General features: G+C 40.4%; 1 protein-coding gene across 2 annotated transcripts in view; it reads left to right on the forward strand.

The window, feature by feature from the left end:
* mdga1 (MAM domain containing glycosylphosphatidylinositol anchor 1) overlaps positions 1–18,448 on the forward strand; it is a 234,347-nt gene that overhangs the window by 197,506 nt on the left and 18,393 nt on the right. For both annotated transcript variants that reach the window (XM_033627130.2, XM_033627141.2), the window contains exon 16: positions 7,522–7,652. In XM_033627130.2, the coding sequence (XP_033483021.1) occupies positions 7,522–7,652 (131 nt within the window). The remainder of the gene's footprint in view (positions 1–7,521; positions 7,653–18,448) is intronic.

Consider the following 18,448-nt stretch of genomic DNA (forward strand, 5'->3'; position numbering starts at 1 on the left):
TCTTTATTTATCCCACACTGGGGAAATTCACTTATTAATTGTTTGTACGTGAGCATGCTGATTTAAGCATTTAGTTACAGTCTCTCAGAGCTGCATGCCTGCCTTATTTCCGACCACTGGTTGAACCCTTGTCCCGGGTTTGTTTGCTTTTCTCACTTGACTGCAGCACTGATTAGAGTGTGAAGTGCCTAATCAGTATTCAGTTATAAATCAAACACAGTGAAAGGTTGAATATAACCTTCTCACCCACAGGCAGGCACTGATACTATTTAGTCTGACTATTAACATTGACATAGATTGGCATAAGTTTGGAAATACAACCACAGAAGCACACAGAACCAGAAACACACATGAAAGCATTTAGATTGATTAGGATACATTCAGATTTATGTCTTCATTTTTCATGTCTTTTATTTTATTACTGGAAGTATATCATAGCTAGATTGCCTACAGTCAATGCATGCTGAGCAGTATATGTGAAAACTCTATGAAACTGACCATGAAATAAATGACTTTGTATACAGATGGCAGGGATGGTCCACCACCATTTCCTTTGTCACTAACACCTGATGAACTAAGGGTGCTTTCACACCTGCACTGTTTGGTTAGGTTCAGTCAAACTCAAGTTTCGTTTGCCCCCTAAGGGCGGTTCGTTTGGGATAGTGTGAATGCAGCAATCGTCGGGTACCCACCAAAACAACCGGACCAAGACCTTCTTGAAGAGGTGGTCTCAGTTTGGCTATAAACGAACTCTAGTGCGGTTTGTTTGTGGTGAGAACATGTTCAGACCTCAATCTGAACCAACAGCAGTTGCACAATGCATTGTTTGGTTTAAACATGAGCATGTTATAGTTCCAGAGGATTATTAATGTGTGTCTCCTCCTGTACTGCCTCAATATGCACACTCAGTGCCCTAAAATGAACAATGCAAGCAATGTAGTAGGGGAGACCGGGGATGATTGTAACACTTTTTTTCAACCAAAAACACTCTGTAAATGTTATTTTCCTCGGGTTATTATGTTTGATTTTACCCATTGGTTGCAATACATGACATGAATGTCAACACTTGCTCACAATAAGGATATTCAGCAGGGGACCCTGTGTTACTGCTGCTGATTACATCTTCTATATGACACACTGATTGAGCCCACCTGATGTGCTAACACAAATAGAGCACATCCAGTGTTAGTTCACAGAAGGAGCAAGGTATTTGTAACTTCCTGCAACGCGTAAGTATACTGGAAGCATTGTTTTTCTCTCTTTTTTTATTTAAATTTATGTTATTACGTTATAATAAATAGAATTAAAAGAAAGTTGGAGGGCACTCAGCAACTGCACCGCATGCACATGCAGCTTTGGGTGACAAGTGATTTTGTATGGTTTAATCATGTACATAAGGATGCCTAAAGTAGGGGAGACCGGGGATGATTGTAACACTTTTTGTTTGAGCAAGTGTAACTCAGTGGGTGTTTTTTAAAGCTCTTAAATTTTGATACGTGGTACCCATATTTGTCTGCTATAAATAACACACACTTTGACCTCTACTACACCATCACAGATTATGGAAATTAATGTCAAATACAGAGAGGTATATTGTTACAACGTACCCCAGTACCGGGGTGAGTTGTAACACTAGCTGGGGATGGATATAACAATTAAATTATTGTGCTTAAAAAAGATTCATAATAGGCTGTATTGTAAGCATACAATAATTATAATATTAAAATAAATAGAAATGTATAACATAAATACAAAAATAAGTACAATAAAATAAATAAAGATATATAACATAAAATAAATAAAATCAAGAATAATAAAGTATTAACCTGTGTGTGTGTGTGTGTGTGTGTGCATTGTAGCCTGAATGAAGTTGACGTTTGAACAGCATTTTAACAGTTGAACAATAAACACTTTCGAAGAGTTACAACCCTCCCCATGCCTAGCAGCCATGAAAGAGCTAACCGTTTTTAGCATTTAGCTTCAAAGCTAGCACTAATGAAACACATCAAATTAAACTAGAGAAACTACTACTTGAACCTGTCTAAGTGAAACAATTGTACATACAACACAATGGACACTATGCAAAAAAACAACTGTGATGAAAATGTTTTGTTTCTCACCTGAAAAACTGTTTTTTGGCTCTAGAACAGACAAATTTGGACTCAGAGACATGCGGCTTCACCAGTGAGCTCCAGTTGTAAATGGGAATGGGCTATGTTGATGATGTCACCACAGCTTGTTTCTAATTGGCCAAACTGAGAGTGTTACAACTATCCCTTTGTTACAACCATCCCCGGTCTCCCCTACACGATGACCATCGCTAAAACCAACCCATGTAGTTGTCCCTCCACTGTGACATTAGAAAGTTTTGCATTTATCTTGCAAGTGTACTCTTCTCTGTTTTGTTTACTTCCTGGATTTTGGATGGAAATTTAGACCAATTAAGAGCAGCTTTCTCGCACAAGGCATTTTATCTGGCCGGCTTGTAAATGCTGCCGTGAGAACACGAACCAACTCTAGGCAATCATGCAACTTTGTAACAAAATAAGTCCCTGATTCGGACCAAAGCAAGACAACTCCAGTTCTGAAAGCACCCCAATACTACTGATGTTCATATCCCACCTCGTGTTGAAAAGTCAGTTATTGGGGCCTCAAAATTTAGAGAATATTACAACTTTCTTTTCAAACTGCTGGTTACCTATTACTTAAATGTATGGCTGGTATACCTCTGGTATACGATCAGCACAGTGTTTTTACTTTCCTTGCTCCTTCTGAGTACTCTCTATGATCTCTTACAACACATTTCAGCACTTTACACTTCAAAGTGCAGACATGTGTAATGTATAGTGAATGCTACAGCACTCGCATTGTGCATTTTGCTCAGAGTCTTGTAGGTGTTTCACAGCACAACAATGAGACAAGACAATGCCACATCAGTCACACAGCGCTTGCTTACGATTAGCACACTCTGTTACCAGTTAACGCCCAGCTCTGCTACAAGCCCTCCCTCAATTTACTCTGTTGTTCTCCCAGTCTGTTCCAATCTGTTGTCACTTTAATTGCCTTACCTTGGCAGAGCTCACACTCCTGCCAGGGAGACACAGTGTGACTCTTAATGACGAAAAGAGACAAGATGAGGATAAGACAGAGGGGGTCAGTGAGAGGAGAGATGAGACGAGAGGAGAGAGGGGAGGATGGGGGTGGGCCAGCCTTGGAAGGAAAAAAGGGGGCCCTAATGAAGAGAGAGAGAGCAAAGAGGAATGTAGGAAAAAGAGACGGACTGAGAAAAATGAAGTGCGACAAGAAAGGAAGTGCAAGCAAACAAGTATGAGGAGGCACGGAAGGGAGGTAAAAAAGGCTTGAACAGAGAGCTGCAGAAGAGGCCATCAACTTGTTAATGTTCAGAGGTGGTGAGAGAATGCAAGCGGTAGTGCTTTATGCTGAAGTACTCTAACTAGTTTTAATGTACTCCAAAGTATACTACAAAGTGTTGAAAGGGCTGTATATGTTGAGAGCATTTAGGTACTTTGACACAAAGAAATTTTTAGAAATGCTGTTGAAATGTTGCTCTTTTCCGACCCACATACCTTAGCTGTTTTATAATCACGAGGCCATGTGAACACAAAACAGGCCAAAGTATCTTTTCAGGATTTTGCAAAGCGAGGACAGAAAGCACAATGCTGTTTGACTAGTTTGCATTTTAGGTGGGAGATAGACTGGAAAATAAAGACCTCCCCATGTGATGTGTTTTCTTGTTCACCTTAATGTGCTTCTCTTTGGGCTTGCTGGCAGCAACAATAAACAACATTTAATTAGTTTTGCTTGGCATTGGGTGGTATTTTAGACTGGCTCAGGTTTGCAGAGTGCCACTGGCAAGCTTACTTGGAATCACTGGATTATTTTTTACTTCAGAGTGATGGAAAGCAAATTAAGAGTTTCAGGTTATTTAAATGTTGTACTTCTTGTATGTTGTTTTAAGACTTTTAATTAGTTTGCTGTATGGATGTTTTACAGGTCTGTTTGGAAAGAGGGATGGGGTGCCTATGTGACAAATTGGCTGTGTTTGCTGTTTGAAAAGTGTCTTTCCTCCTTTTTCTTAAGGTTTAGATTCTTCTTTTTGAGAAAACATTCTGTTGGCTTGTTGTCTAGCAAGGTTAAGGTTAGATTTGTCCCTTTTCTTATGCACCTGAATTAGTTATATACCCAGAACTTGGATTAACATGATTTGGCTTGTCGTTGTTGTTTGGTGTCAGAAGCCAGACTATAATTCTCAGTGCACAGTTTAGCATAGCTTTGGCTCTGAGGCTAACCAGCACTAGAAGCAGAGACAAACAGGACATGAACCCTATTTAGGTGCAGACGAGGGACAGAGGGAGGAGGGATCCAGTATGGGCCGACTTCTAATTATCTAAAGAAAGACGGCATAACTCATCTGAGTTCAAGTGTGGCAGTGCACGTGTACTTCTGTCTCTGTGTGTGGCTGTTTATCTCCGCTGTCCTCCCCACTCACGATTCCACAGACAAGTAGCCCTGATAGAGCTGTGCCTTCTCCTCTGCCTCTCTGACACTCTTACCAACACACTCTGCTTTACCTCAGTCCAATCAATAGACTGCTTATCAGAGTCCTCTTTCCTCCTGTCCTGTGTGTGTGTGTGTGTGTGTGTGTGTGTGTAGGTGGTGATGGTGAGGGTGCAGCAGAGATAGGAGGAGAGAGAGAGAGAATGGGTGGTGAGTGAGGAAGCAGACAACGAGGCTCAGATATGTGGAGGTAGAATGAGAGAGTGGGCTGAACAGGTGAAAGTGGGCTACACCAGCATTAGCCAGTGTTTCTCTCCATTATATAACTACAGAGCCGCCCATGTCCTTTCAAATCTAACGTGATGCATGTGACTCTTTTATGTGGCTATTCCACTCGCATTATGAGTACATTCTTTTTCATGCAGCATGATCCAATCTATAGACAACCTCACAAAAGAATGGTTAAATAATTGTATCTCATTAGCTTAGCTTAGTATAAACACTGGAAACAAGGGAATAGCTAGCCTGGGTTTGTCTGAAAGTAACAAAAATCTGCCCACAAGCACAGCTTATTAACACTAAATCTTGATTCTCTGCACGAAAAATGGCAAGTAATGTTTTAATGAGGAGATATATGCAGGACTATTTCTTGGCCCGGCAGACTGATTTCCTGGAGGCTCTGCTGGTTGCTTGCCAACCTCTTAGTAATGACAAGAGGTTTTCCTGTCTCCATGCTAGGGCTGGGCAATATATCAACATTATATCCATAGCATGATATGAGACGTGATATTGTCTTAGATTTTGTTTACCATACATGTTGTCTTTTGCTGGTTTTAAAGGCTACATTACAGTCAAGCTATCTATTTTTTTGGCTTACCTGTTGTAGCTGTTTTCTTATTTGCCTGTTCTTAGTTGTTGTGTCCACATAACTGATTATTTATCCAAAGTCAACAACAAGTCAACCCCTCGATGTCTTTGCAAAATTGAAATTGAGGTATTTGGTCAAAAATATCTTGATATGTGATGTATGGCCCAGTCCTACTTCATGCTAGGCTAAGTTAATTAGCTGCTGGCTCTGGGTTAATATTGAATGAACAGATCTTGTCTTCTCTGAGCAAAGAAGTAGATAAGTGTATTTCCCATGATGTTGAACTATAGCAAAACAAAGCGTAGCCTAAAATTGGTTTTGACATTTCTGACAGATTTAGATTCACACACACTTTTGAACTGACACATTTGGCTTTGGCCATGTTTTATTAAACCGGTCTCATGCATGTTGGAAACCACAATGTCAAAGTTTTTATTTGAGGATTTATAGATGGTGAAAGGTTAATTGAAATGAATGTTTATAACTGGATCGACAGTTTGCTTTCAACAGCTTATTTACGTAACTTCTCTGTTTGCCCACATAAACAGTACACTTTCCCTAGTCACGCCTCTCTTGTGACAGAGTAAGAAGTTAATTACTGCCAGGCTGCTGCTTATTTCAAGGTTTAAAGAACATTAGCTCAAAGATACACACACACACACACACACACACAACAGAATGACAGTTTGTGCACACACGCAAACATTCATCTACATGCACAACCATACTGTATGTGCACACACGCACACACATACACACATACATACAGCATATAACACACAGATTCGGTGCCCCCTGCTTGCATATTTGTTTAAGAGACTGGTGGTTGGTTAATGTTCCAATTAGGAGCTGGCTGAGGATCGTTAAGAAGATGAATGGTTCTCTCACACCTTAGAGACCCGAGAGAGAGAGAGAGAGAGGGAAGAGAGAGAGAGAGAGAGACTATTTGGATCACTTCCTTCTGGCTCGAACAGTGTCATTCTCTCCAGCTTGTTTTTCAGCATCCAGGACAATTGATTTTTACGTCATGTTTCCAGAGTACCTACATTTTTTTAGGATTCAAACAAAACATTAATTGGCAGTGATGTGTATACTTTTAATTAAAGTTTCTCAACTTACAACCTCTCTCCAACGCCTTTTCATCAGTACCTCCATCTGACGTTCTCTCTTCCATCCTCCTTGCTGCTATTCTTTTGCTCCATTACACAAAAATAAAACTACCCAGTAGACTGTCAATGTAGAGTTCAAAACATGTCACCACTTATCCAAGTTGCCTCACACATTTCATTTCCACCTAAATGTCATCCACATACAGTATCTGACCTTAGAGCTTCGCCCCAGCATATGCAGTGTACAATTCATTTGTTTCCACTTCCTATATAAACTGGGTGAGGTCCACAGCACAGCCATGTTTTTGCCTATAGAAGTGAAGGCAATTCAAAGTACGTGGTGCTCAAACATAGGTCCAGCAGTGTGTTCTGTTGCTTAGAGTTTTGTCCTCCAGATTTTGTGGGAAAAAAAATCTTTTTTTTGGCATTTAGTGTTGACAACTTGACAACAGATGTTGGGGATGTTGGACAAATCTATGCGAATGAGAATGTCAGAACAGAATCTCCTCCTTGCACAGTAAATTGTTGCTGGGCTGTAAGACATGGAGTGGTTTCACTGGGATGAAGGCAGTGGTTGCCTTCTGCGTTTCTTGTGACTGTAAACAGTTATTACGTTTTTGTAAGTGTGGTGGGATCTATCATTAGTTGGACACTTATTCTAATGTAGCTGTGTGGAAACACATGATTGTTAGGCCACTTACAGTTTGGATTGAGGCATCTGAGCTGATTTGACAAGACTTAGATTATAGCCTTCAGTGTTTGTTTAGTGCGTCCACTATATTTATTCATTCATTCAATATGTGCTCCTTTCTGACTGTTGAGATATAAGTCATCATGTGTGGGTCGTTACATTTAAATGTTTTGCCTTTAGTTTTAAATGATCTTAAAGTCTGTTGCCAGCTTAATATAACACAGTAGTCAGTCTTTGCTCATTGACAGTTCGCTGACAGTTTCTAATGACCTGTACTGTCTGTGTGTGTGGCTGTGTGTGCCTGTGGGAATGCATGTGTATTTATTTTTTCACAGGCACTCTTAATGTGCTTCTGAGAGTCAGAAGCATTGCCTCTGTGGACTCGGTGGTGTGGACCAAGTCTGGTCATCAGGGCCCGGACTGGAGGAAAGCATTCTTCGACATCAGCCCCAGTGGACCCTTCCAGGTAATCATGTGGCAATTACTTTTCCTCCCAACATTATAAAAGCAACAATACAGCCAGTGATGTGCATATTCATACTTTACAAGAGTTAGATCAAAGTTCAGTTCACACAGATTAAAAAAAGGAGACAAAAACACACATTAAAGCACAAAAAGTGAACTGGTTTACATTCATTTCTTCTGTTTTAAGTCTTGTGATCATCATTCACTTGAAGATAGTTGCCAAGACAGGTCTGATGCCTCAGCTCAGTCTGTTGTCACAAATTCTTTGCCGATGTAGCTGACATTCAGACTTGTTTTTTCACACCTGGCAAGCACAATATGCATAAAAATGTGATTTTTTTTCTGTACTGATTTTTCTTCATGAAACTTACTGCTTCATTTCAGCAGTAAGGTTACCGGTAAGTGCATTGTCTGAACTGCGAGTTGCACTTGCTATGCAGGTGTTTATATCAAAGTCTGTTCCCCGTGGAATGGTTTTCCACTCCTGTGTGTAGCACCCTCTTTTGACGTTATGTAAAGGAAAAGGTTGGGTTAAGATCAGTGGTTCCCAACTGGTGGGCCACGGTCCAAAAGTTGGTGAGTCCATGCTGGATGGACTGCAAGTGATTTTGAAGTACAGGGAATTTGTGGCACTTTTATTTTGACTTTCAGTTTCCTGCTGTGGAGTGAGTGACAAATAGACAGCTACTTGACAGAGACAGCAAACCAGCTCAATGACATGGCAGAACCTAAATATGATGCTGAATATATTAAACTGTGTGGACCTTTAAAGGAAATGGCCACTTTAGAATGAAAATAAAGACAGTACTTACTCACCTTCATGCAGACAAGAAGTCCAGTGTAGTTTTTTAATCCACAAAACTCGTTCGGGGTATCGGAGAATAACAGCTAGCCGGATTTTTTCCATAGAAAAACATGCTCACAACAGACTAGTGGATGTAACCTAAGACCTTGTATTTCATAAACCCCTTTCACTGCAAAAAACACCCACTGACACCTGCGAACATCTGGCTTTTGTATGTAATGACAAACAGCTACAATTGGCGTTCTAACCCAGGTCAAAGGACTCCGGTATCGGTATCATCGGTATTTATCAGCTCCAGCTCCGATCAGTCATGGAAATACAACATCCGAGTGAACACGCTAATTTTAGGGAGATGCAAACATCTTTCCATTTTAACACAATGCCAAGTTAGTCTGCACCGAGTTTGAAAGAGCGAGAGAATAAGTAATAGATAGATAAAAATAAGTGACCACGGTAACATTTTCATTGGCCGACATGTTGCTTTCTACAGTTTATTAACATGTTTTCTGGCCTGCTGTAACAAACATCGAACGTGACACCAGTAAAAATTAATCACAGTGAGGCACACTCATCTGCTGCAGAGCTGCACACTCGGCTCTAGTCTACTGGCAATGTGAAAGAAGTCTATACTGTTTTTTTAATGAGTTCTCCAGTGTTTAACACCTGGATACATGCGATTATTTTGGTGGACAAGGGGAAATAAAGACAGTAGTAACCCCACCCCCACACCACTCCCACCCTTCCTTGCAGCCACACTAAGCAGCTGAGATGTGTTGCATAACAAGGCTTAAAGGTATGACCGGGTCAATTGTTGTGAGTTGACTACAGTTTGCTTGCTGTTGAAAGACCTCAACCTCTGAATTGAAATCAGCCTCCAGCACTCGCCTCTTGAAGATTCATTTCCCTCACGTGCCAACAGCATTGTCAGGTCTGCTTTGTCATGCTCTAAGAAGTAGAAAAAAAGAAAAAAATGGAATTATATGCTTTAATGTTCACTGCATTCCTTTTTTCTGCCATCTCTCTCATCTCTGAGACGTTTCCTCTACTGCAGCCATTTCCTCTCTTCTGTGTCTTTCCCCATGAGGAAGGCCTCCACTGCAGCCTCGAAAAAACAGCGGGGTTTATACTCTGGCGACTGTTAGGAATTGTGGGAATACTAAAAAGAATTGGGCTCTAAACTCTGCTTGGAATTTGATTAAATTTTCACAGGAAATTCCCTACAGTAACTTTCAAAGCTCCAAAGAACCAGAGAAAGTTTAAATTTTCCTTTGAAAGCCCCCAGAATCATTGCCACTTCATATACAGCCATATTAGAATTAGCGCATATCCAAAATCACTCAGTGGAGGTAAAATATCAACAGACATCGGACATAAATAAAGGTTTTTAGCAGCAGAGGGGTGGTAAGGTTAAAAAGAACTCAAGCTCTCTGTTGGCAAGCAGCTGCCCTGTCAGTGCATCTGCCAGCACCTGAGTTTCAGGAAGTAAACAATGAGAGAGTTTGTCCACTGGAATCGATGCAGTATCACATCATTACTTATCAAGCTGCACAAATGTGTGACAAAAGTAGTACTAATGAAGGCAATGAAAAAATATGATAAATATAAATTAACCGCAAGCTTTTAAATGAGAGACCGGGGGTGCATTTTTCTTTTGTTAAATAAGTGTGGATACAGCATTTTGACATTTTAGTACTGAGGGGAGTATTGATAAATGAGGGCCTTTGAGTGAACATTCAGCTCATTTTCTGCTGAATGTCAGCAGCAGGCCTATCCACACAGTAACCAGAGGATTATTCGCTTCATCAAGAATGTGCTGATCTCAGGGCAGAGAACAAGGGTTCACACCGATTTGAAGGATTCAAATAGCATGCATATGTAGCTTCCCACTGTCAGGAGAAAGAAAGTAATATAGAATACAAAAAAAAAAACAAAGTAGCATGTATTGGGATAAGCCAAATGTGACCAATCCAAATTAAATGCTGCTTTGTGGTCGCTGCCTTTTAAAAGAAATTGAACAACTCAATTCCATAATCCTTTTACAATAACATCATCAACATCTTTTCAGAGAATGATGGGATGTGAATGTCTCCGAGCTCTAATGGGGTGTTAAGTGTCTCTTTACGAAGCGATCTATAATTACAGCATCACCTGTATAATCCAAGTAATTTCCACTTAGAGAGGTACACGGATTTTAAAGTGAAGAGGAAAAGAGAGCACTGGTTTCAGATAGGTACCCTGTATCGACCAGTTCCCTGAGTTCAATATCAGAGTCTCTATCAGGAGAGAGAAAGTTGGATATGTGCATATAGGATGTTATTTATCTTTTCAGAGAATGTGGTCTTGGTGAGCCTGTGTGAATTGTAGCCTCAGTTTCCTGTTGTTAGCTGACAGGAGTGGCACCTGGTGTGGTCTTCTGCTGCTGTAGCCCATCTGCTTCGAGGTTTGACGTGTTGTTGGTTCAGAGATGGTCTTCTGCAGACCTTGGTTGTAACCAGTGGTTATTTGAGTTACTGTTGCCTGTCTATTATCCTGAACCAGTCTGGCCATTCTCCTCTGACCTCTGGCATCAACAAGGCGTTTTCACCCAGAGAACTGTCACTCACTGGATGTTTTGTCTTTTTCGGACCCTCCTCTGTAAACCCTAGAGATGGTTGTGCTCAGGCCAGTCCATCTGGCACCAACAATCATGTCACGTTCAAAGTCACTTAAATCACCTTTCTTCCCCATTCTGATGCTCGGTTTGAACTTACTACATGCCTTAATGCTTTTAGTTGCTGCCACGTAATTGACTGATTAGCTATTTGCGTTAACAAACAGTTGAACAGGTGTACCTCATAAAGTGGCCCCTAAGTGTATATTTTACCATGTCTACAGTTTGAATGCACAGATGCACTTTGGAAACCAATGCCCTGTAGAGAATGTATATGAACAACAGCTTACTGTATAATAGGCTTACATCTGGGCCAGTGCCTAGCCTGCCATATTTTATGCACTGTAACAAGGATAGTTAGTTACTTACTAATGACCGTGCCCTCAAAACTATGTTTAACATGATTAGGAACTGGTGAGAACAATTTCTCATGTATAAAACTCTGACCAAGCTCAAATTAAACTTGTGGGCTACAGCCTTCCTTAGTTTGAGCTGAGCTATAATTTTTCTTGTTTAAGTTCACCAGAAGTTTAAAGTTTAAGTTCACTGTACACATTCAGTCAATAGTGGAGGAAAATGGTCTGGGAGACATAACAGAGGAAGCGCCTGTGTTTGAGCACTGTCTGTTGACACATCATTGAGGTCCCTCTAGCTCTTTGGCAGCTGCGCTTGCAGTTAGCTCTTCCCTATTGGGATGTGGCCGAGTAAACTTTATGACTCAGTCCTTCTTTCTGACTGGACACAATGCTTCCTCTCTCACTCATTTTCCCGGCTTTGTCTTTTTCACTCTCCGTGTCTATTTGTGAGTGTGTGTGCATGTGCGTGTACCTCGGTAACTTTACAACCCAGCAGAGAGGGGGGAAAAAAAGTGAGGGAAAAGAAAAAAAAAAGAAAAGATGATGGGTTTTGTTTTGCGTGACTCTATCCTCCTGTGTGTGTTTCTCAATCTCTTTCTGTTACTGTTTTCTCTGTCTCTTTGCTTATCTTTCTCTCTGGCCCTGTGCTGGGACAGGCGGACCGGTTGGGTCGATTCTTGCCCTGGTCCACTTCACACCCCCATGTCTCAAGGCTGATGACTAATGGCTCTAAAATCAACACACCCAGGAAGGAGAGTCTTCAACTGTTCATACACTCACCCCTCCATACACACACTCACAAACACACACCTTCTCTCTCCATGTATCTGTCTGCATTATTTTACACACACATTTACATACACAAACACTGTGTTAGATCGACACACATGCACACATACAAACTCTTCTTTAAACACACACACACTAGTCTCCTATCCCCTGCAGCAATTAGCTATGACAGGTCAATTAACAGGCTTATTTATGAGCAGGGGATGCCTGCTAGTTGTGTTGTAATGATTCCAGATACTCTCTGTACGTGCATGGGGGAAATTGAATCCATGATGAATGTGGGCTGAAGGCCTTAGCTGGGGGCTGCATTTGCTCTTCATTAACTATGCCTCTGCAACACCATGTTTCTTTCACCATTAAAGGGAAAATTAAGTCTGAAACAGTGGGCATACTGTATGTTTTAGGGCTCCTCTGTGATGTCGGATGGTGCAGATTTTATCGTATTTGCATGTTAACGAGTCTCCGAGACAAAAGTTTCAAACTGCTGCACACACACACACACACACATTCTCAGTGTACAGTACACTCTATTTGCACGTCTCCATGGCGTTAACTTAGTGTCATCTCTTAAGCAGTCACACTTTCTGGCCGCCAGATCCTCTATTACCTTTTTATCTTTTTTTTTTTTTTTATATTTCATTTTATTTATATCATTGAGTCCATTTCAGTTCACTTCAAATTCAGCATATAACGTGATTGCTATAAAATGAGAGAATGGCCATTCATACGTGATGATGCTCACCCGGCAACCTGTAATTTGGGGAAAAGAACACACAGTTACTTTCACAAAACTACAATCAATTTTGGGTTATTTTCTGTTTCATTTGCCAACATACTGATGTTTAAATAGGTGTGTGTGTGTGTGTGTGTGTGTGTGTGTGTGTGTGTGAAATTGAATTACTGGCATACTATTGCTGTTTATATGATGACCACAGTTAAATTCAGTGTGAAAATTTCACCTTCTAGTCTGAAAAATTACAAAAAGCTAAATCCGAATACATTAAAATTAAGGTACATGAATTACTATTATGGGATTTTATCAGGTAGAGTTTAGGGTGTCTGTAGATCCCTTAAAAGTCTTTAAATGTCTTAAATTAAATTCTAAAATATTAGGCCTTAACAGTCATTAAATAGTCTTAAATTTGACATTGATAAGTCTATCTAGTTTCATTTATCCGTCTTTTATTTTCTTTTTCTTTTTTTCAAAACAAGTCAAGCTCTTCCACCTGAAAGTCCAAATTCCTGCTGTTAAAAATCTTTAAACCTACCACCAAACCTAATACTGTCTTTTTACTTTATACTTGCACTTTCCTGTTGGCCAAATGTAGATTAACCCAACTCATATAATAACCATATTCCTCCATAAAACCTAACTCTGCATGGGACTACATATAAACTACTTACCTTTATACCTACCTGCAATGCTTAAATAAGAAAACAATGATGTCCAAAAATCAGTCTTAAATTTGATGAAAAACTATCTTGAAAAAGCAATATATTTAAGTGCCTGATACCTGTAGACACTGTGGTTTACCCTGTCGAAGTATCACATAAAAGTACATCCAATGTGTTAACAGAATTTATTCATATCCCCACATTAAAGCAGCCTGAAGTATTTCACAAGTGGTTTCACAAGTGTTAGTGTGCATCTGTTATGGCAGGGATCTTCAGTGTTTTTAAGGCCAATGACCCCCAAGCTTAAAGAGAGATGGAGCAAGGACCCCATATATATATCTTGTATAAAACTGAGTTGCACTTGAGATAATTCTCTGAATATTTCCGGGTCCTCTCTTGTTTGCACTTGCCTGTAGCTGCTGCAACTGTAGCATGGCTAAGTGCATTAGCCTCCCCTTCTGCATTTTTGCCAGTGCCTTTTGAGGTCCATGGTATGTCAGACTCTCTGGCTCAAAAAGAAGATACAAAATGATCCATTGCGGCTCACAAGAACGTCTGTACACTTTGAATAATAATACAACTAACTGGCCAATATGATTCAATAGTACATAAATGTTAGCAAACTAGTTCATCTTGCCGTTATGGATAAGTGCTTTTACAAATGGGCCAGTTTATCTCTGGTAACAATATTTTTAATTCATGTTAATGTTTATTTTCAGACATATTTTATGTTCATTTCATCATTTCATTTCATTTCATTTCATCATTCATTTAACTTAGATTAAATTATGCAGTAACTCTGAGGATCCCCCTTGGGGTTGCAGACCTCCTGTTCAACACCAAGGTCTTAAGGTATCACTTCTCAGAGCTTAAAAGCAGAAACAGAAGCTGCCCACTCAACATAGCCAACAGACATAGTGTGTGCTGAATGACACACACACACACACACGACACAGATGAAAATCCATGCAGAAACACCACTGACACAACAAAGGTACAGTTTACCCACACTGTGCCAGGAGAGGCAGACACCAGGGAGAGCCATGTCCTCTCCACACTGTGGCTATGCAGTGTTAAAGCAGGTGGCTTAATTGGTTCAGACATCATAACCTGCTGGTAATGAATAGGAATTATACAGTCAAGAAGATGACAGCAAGGAGAACCGTGTACATGTGTTCCCAAAGTGGGAGGTGTTTAAGAGGCACAGAAAGAGGGTGTGTGAGCGAGAAGGAACGAGACGTGTGAAGGTGTGTTTGTCTCATCAATAAAGCACTTAATGCATCTTAAATATTCATCCCCCCATTTGTGTCGTGACTCAGGCAAAGGTAGGTGAGGCAAGATGGATGAATGAGAAAGGATGCATGCATGCAAGAGAGGGATTGTCTCCTTGGCAACTGAAGGTTGCCTCATATATGACTATTTTTCACTTGTCCCTCTTGTGTGGTCTCTAATGTTTCTGCATGCATGTACTGTACGGTTGGTGCCCTTACAGTCATGCATGTATACATTTGTCCAATCCATCACATGTTTTTTGTTGGTGCGTCCTTGACAAAGTGTGTCCTGGAAATGTGTTTACTACTTTGTAATGTAGGGCTCCTGATGTTCTATTGAAGTTCAGTATTCCCTTTTTACATTTTGGTATATCATTAAAATCAAAGGTCTACTTACAGTAATAGCATTACAGGTATGACTGCATTTCATTAAAGTGAACTAGTTCCATCCATGCATGCCCACTGTCAAGGCCTATGAGGATGGAACTTAGACATAGTTAACAAGCTTTTTCCTGCTCTATAAATTCAAAATGTCCGCTCCTGCCTATAGCTCGCAGCTTATCACAGGATCTGTCTCTGGCTGAACACTTGTTAATCAGTGAAATCTGCTGCTGCAGTCTGGTTGGAGGGAAAACCTGTTGTTGTCTTGTAATGATGGCACGCTGAGGGTCATACAGTAATTGCAGTATTAAGTAAACCAGAGGCTCAGCATGCCAAAGAAATGCAATGTGTTCTGTTAATGATATCTGTCACAACATACAGCATTATTTTTCTCTGTATTTTTTTCTGTCAATGTACAAAACCATTTTCCCATGGGATCTAATGACAAAAAATATATGATGATCTCACAAAGTTGTTACAGTTGTAGAGCATTTAAAGGGACAGTTCATCCCAAAATCAAAAACACATTTTTTTTCCCCTATTACCTGTAGTGCTATTTGTCAATATTTGGAGAAACTGGCTGTAGAGATGTCTGCCTTCTCTCCAAAATAATGGAACTAGATGGCACTTGGCTTGTAGTGCTCACAGCTCCCAAAAAATACATGTTAAAAAAACTTAACAGCAATGACTCTTCCAGAAATCATGACCTGGTTGCTCAAGATAATCTACAGACCTTGTTGTGAGCAGTTTCAAGAAAGGGCTAACTCACCTTGCACCACTATTCTAGCTAACATTACAGCCCAGCTGAGGAGGACACCATGTTTACATCTCATGCTGCCACAAACACAAGCCTTTCATCCATGAATAGACGCACTTTCTTCTGCGTAGTGATACAGTTGGCAGGTGTAGATGAAGTTCAGTTTTGAGCACCACAAGCAGAGTGCCATGTAGTTCTATTGTATCGGAGAGAAGGCAGACATCTCTACAACTGCTATCTCCCACACTCGGCAACTCAAACCTAAACAATCAAGTCTGATAAATAGCGCTACAGATGAGAGAAAAAAATAAGCATTTTTTGTTTTGGGGTGAACTGTCCCTTTAAGTAACAAACGGAAACCAAAGATAATACATTCAATATCCTTCTAGTATAATCATTTAAATCAGGTTACAGTATTTTTTTACCTTTACAATGACTTAAAGAGGTATCTCAGTTCTTCAGTTTGCTCTATCTGTTAAACACTCTCTCACACATACAAACACACACACACATAAACAGACACACACACACACACACACACACACACACATACCGCTGCTGTGTAACAAATAGAGTTGTTAAATAATGTAGAGAGCATGCAGCCTTGATCCCAGCACCAGCCAGAGGAGGCGAACTGATAAACATACTTTGTTACTCTCTCTCCCTCCCATACTCTCACTTTTCCGTCTTTCTTACTTCTCTGTGTTATGTATCGAGCTCCCCAAGGGCCTGATGAAATGAAATAAGAAGGGTGAACCCAATTTCTCTCTCCACTACATACCTGTCTGCCTCTCTTGAGTTTTCTCCCTCGGTCCGTCCTCCCTACTCTCTTTCAGCTGTCATCGCTGCCTTTCCTACCACCGCCCTCTGCTGCTGTTGTTTTGTCCAGCTGACCTGTCTTCCTCCATCCTCTATCCGTCTCTCATTCTCGCTCTCTATCTCTCTCTCTGTCTCCGGGGAGTGCTGGTTTCCTTACAATCAATAATAATGATTGAGCTGTCTGCTGTTGACAATGGGAATTACCTGACACAATTGCTGTTGTTGTGTTCTGCTGTTTAGCTCCTTTTCCCCAATTTGAAATTGTAAAGAACGGTGCTATTAAGTTTATTGTGCCAACTGCCGTGGCTCGCTGCGTCTCAGACTCTTGCTTAGCGATGTTTACGGAGGAGGAGAGGACTGTTAAAGATGACCAGGGATTTTGTTTTGGCTGCTGGGAGGCGAAGGATTGGGTTCGGCATTGCTGTGTTTTCACAAATAAATGATGCAAGGCTTAGCAGCCTTTGGCAACTAAACGGCATCCAAACATTGTCTATATTCATTGCCTATTTCTAAAAAAAATTCTAAAACTGTAGAGACAAAGTGTTGCACAAGGATTAGTCACAAGTGCTTTGTCCAAAATGTTGGGCCTCCACCGCAGTGTATATGTAAATTACCCATAACCCCTTTAAAGCGGAAAAGTCTCTTGTGATGTCGGTCTACTGAATTCACAGTCAACATTTAACATACATTTACTGAACCATTTATATGAGACTGAATTTCCTTGTAAATGAACAAAAGTTATGTTTATGTTCAGTCTTTGTAAAGCTGATGCAATGAAGCAGAACCTATCAGCAAAGATCTCCTGACCCTAGGTCAAGCTCCGATTGTCCGATTGTCGATTGTATCTTCCGAAAGACCCTCCCTGCCAAGTGAACATCCATGTTTTTTAAATTCAGCACCTCCAGTTAATGCGTAGTGTCTTGCCCAAGCCAATAATTAGTAACCCTTACACAATCATCAGGGTTACTCTCTCAGACTTGACAAAGCATCTCCAGAACCACAGAAGACATAATACAATGTCTTTTATAGGTTAAGTAGGATTTCCTTTGTCCCATAAATTGGCTTTAACATGCAGGGTAAAATAAGTAGAGTGTCTCTTTAAGTTTTAGTTTCACATACTCTTTGTTCTGCTCTGTCTATGTCTTACTGTTTCTCTCTGATCTTTTCAAAGAAGTTTGGAAATCTGGTAATGTTAACTGTAAATGTCAGTTCTATTACATTAATTTTCCATCTCAAAGGCATGTCCATAGCGGGTTGAATCAAGGTTGGGAGGAAGGCTGTGGTGTTCAGGCCAGGTGTTACATGTTGACCTTTTCAGATCCACTCCCCACGTGATTTCAACCCTCGCTACTGCATTTTTGTGAATGGGATTCTAAAGCAATGTGATCAAACTGTTTGCAGAATTAGCCACTATTATTTGGCCTTGAGCAGAATTGTTGTGTACAGTCCTTTGCAGTTTAATGCTATGCAATTTCTCTACAATTAAAGAAACCATTAACCTAAATTCCCGAGGAAAAAAAACACAGCGATAACCTTGTTTTGTCCATTATCTATTTTTTTTTCTTTAATTTCCC

The sequence above is a fragment of the Epinephelus lanceolatus genome, chromosome 2, assembly GCF_041903045.1.
Source record: "Epinephelus lanceolatus isolate andai-2023 chromosome 2, ASM4190304v1, whole genome shotgun sequence".
Taxonomy (NCBI): Eukaryota; Metazoa; Chordata; class Actinopteri; order Perciformes; family Serranidae; genus Epinephelus; species Epinephelus lanceolatus.